General features: G+C 42.6%; 1 protein-coding gene across 1 annotated transcript in view; it reads left to right on the top strand.

Moving 5' to 3' along the window:
• Positions 1-2,500, top strand: part of LOC140364351 (T-box transcription factor TBX19-like) — a 28,284-nt gene that overhangs the window by 931 nt on the left and 24,853 nt on the right. Inside the window, exon 2 of the mRNA XM_072450484.1 lies at positions 1,381-1,634. Coding sequence (XP_072306585.1) covers positions 1,381-1,634 — 254 coding nt within the window. The remainder of the gene's footprint in view (positions 1-1,380; positions 1,635-2,500) is intronic.

Here is a 2,500-nt window from a genome sequence, read left to right as displayed (position 1 = left end):
TGCACATGGACACGCATTCAATTGAAACATTAAATGAGTGTGTGTTTTATTGCAGGAATATTTGGATTAATCTTCATTTATGTCATTTTAAAAAAGGGCTGCACAATAAGAGAAAGAAATATTTAAAGATTGTGGTGAAAAAAGCGACACGTAATAATTGAAACGTTTTCATTTTTGCAGATTTCAATCATTTTGAGGCAGAAAAAATTAAACTTTACAAAAACAGGACTGAGCAGAGTTTGCATAAAGATCTGACTTTTGGAATAATTAAATCACAAACACATTTTTGCTGAAATACATGTTTCTAATACAAAGCATAAACCAAACCTGGTCCTGTCTCTGAGCGGAGGATGTGCTTTTGCAGATTTCAGATCAGCCTCTTTGACCTGGTGCCAAAAAATGTTTGTATTGCTTTTTTAATTATGTTTTTGAATTTGTATTTATTCAATAAAGAGACAATGCACATATAAAAAATGTACCACATTAAGATTACAGATAAATACAGGTCAAATTGATAAAGTCACTCGGCGTGAACACGATTGTCGGCTCCAGCTCGTGAACAGAAGCGCCGGCCTCGAAGAACTTCTTTCATTTGTCCAAAAATTATATTATAGGACAAATAAATCAAAATTAATATTTTCAATTAAGGATTTTTCTTTTGTTTTGGTCCTGTCTCAGTCCTGGTTCAGTCCTGGTTCAGTCCTGGTTCAGTCCTGATTTAGACCTGGTTCAGTCCCTGGTTCAGTCCTGGGCTTGGTCCTGGTTCAGTTCCTGGTTCAGTCCCTGGTTCAGAACTAGTTCAGTCCCTGGTTCAGACCTGGTTCAGTCCCTGGTTCAGACCCTGGTTCAGACCTGGTTCAGTCCCTGGTTCAGAACTAGTTCAGTCCCTGGTTCAGTCCCTGGTTCAGTCCCTGGTTCAGACCTGGTTCAGTCCCTGGTTCAGAACTAGTTCAGTCCCTGGTTCAGACCTGGTTCAGTCCTGGTTCAGTCCCTGGTTCAGTCCCTGGTTCAGTCCCTGGTTCAGACCTGGTTCAGTCCTGGTTCAGTCCTGGTTCCATATTGGGTTCTGTTTGTGCTCTGGTGGTTATTTGTAGTGTTTGTTTATTCAGTTATTAAGTCATTATGTTTTTATCAGAGTCCATTCATCCTCTCCACCTCTCTTCACCCCCTTACCTCCCCCTCCCCCACCTCCACCTCCCCCTCCTCCACCAGCCCCTCTTCCTCCAGCGCAGCACACATTTATATTTACATCACTCGCTGCAATTAGACCTCCTTATGTCCTGTTTTAGTCCTGTTTTAGTCCTGGTTGAGTCCTGCATCAATCCCGGTTAAATCCTGGTTTATACCCGGTTTATTATATTGCAGATGATGTTGTTTCAGATGAAGGTAGAGGGCGCTCCAGAGTCCAGTCCAGACCCAGACCCTGGTCCAAATGCTGGTTCAGATCCTGGTCCAGGTCTCGGGTCCGAGCGGTGCATGTGGCGCCTGCTGTCGGCCGTGGAGCACTCGCTGGAGGCCGGACGGGAGAAGGGGGACCCCACAGAGCGACAGCTCAGGGTCCGACTGGAAGAGCCTGAGCTGTGGAGAAGGTTCAGCTCCATCACTAACGAGATGATCGTCACCAAGACCGGGAGGTAAGTCCAGGACCCGGGCCGAGACCAAGACTTAGACCAGACCTGGAGAAACTAGGACAAAAGAAAGAAGGCCAGGCTGGAGGAGCAGGAGTTCTAGACAAAGCTCATGGCTCAATGTTACATTAGATGATCTTTAAAATCTGTCTCTAAAACATCCATAATGCTTCTGTTATTCACAGATCTGAATTATTTCGGTCAATCTCTATTATTTGCACTGTAGCTAAAATACATTTTAAAATGTTCTAACTATCTAAATGTATTTCATATTGTTTCCCCTTGTCTGGCTTCAGATCTGGTTTCTCCACCACGACTGTGTTACTTAAATGTACTAATTATGTATTTACTTCAAAATCAATATGCTGGATCCATATTCCTCGATATATCCAAAGCTTTTCATCTTGTGGACCATTACAAGCTTCTTTTTGCAATAGTTTTAAATAAAAATGCATTTTTCTGGTTCAACTCTTTTCTCCACAATATTGTCACTCACGATGTTCAGTCATTGACTAAGGGGCCCCTCAAGGCTCAACCCTAGGCCCCCATTTTTCTCCATTTCTTTCAACGATCTTCCACATCACAATCTGTTGGATAAATATCTCTGTCATTTATACCTCTAACTCTTGTAAGCGACCTTCATCTGCCTCAGAGCTCTAACAGGATCTGTGAGCGCTAACAGAAGGAACACTGTTAGTGAACATTCTCATTGTCTCCTGAACAGACAGAGTGAAGAAGTGGATCAGACATTTGTTTCAAGATTTCAAGAATCTTGAAACTTGAAATAAGAGTTGAATCTTTTTGCCCAACCAAGAAGCAGAGAAATGAAACGTGCTGTACAAGCTTGAGACGGTTCATATCATGAGCGTGAA

The sequence above is a fragment of the Eucyclogobius newberryi genome, unplaced genomic scaffold, assembly GCF_026437365.1.
Source record: "Eucyclogobius newberryi isolate DKJ021-1_F unplaced genomic scaffold, fEucNew1.0.hap1 SCAF_1, whole genome shotgun sequence".
Classification (NCBI taxonomy): domain Eukaryota; kingdom Metazoa; phylum Chordata; class Actinopteri; order Gobiiformes; family Gobiidae; genus Eucyclogobius; species Eucyclogobius newberryi.
Note: the sequence above shows the minus strand (reverse complement) of the source record. Positions and strands in the feature narration are given on the sequence as shown.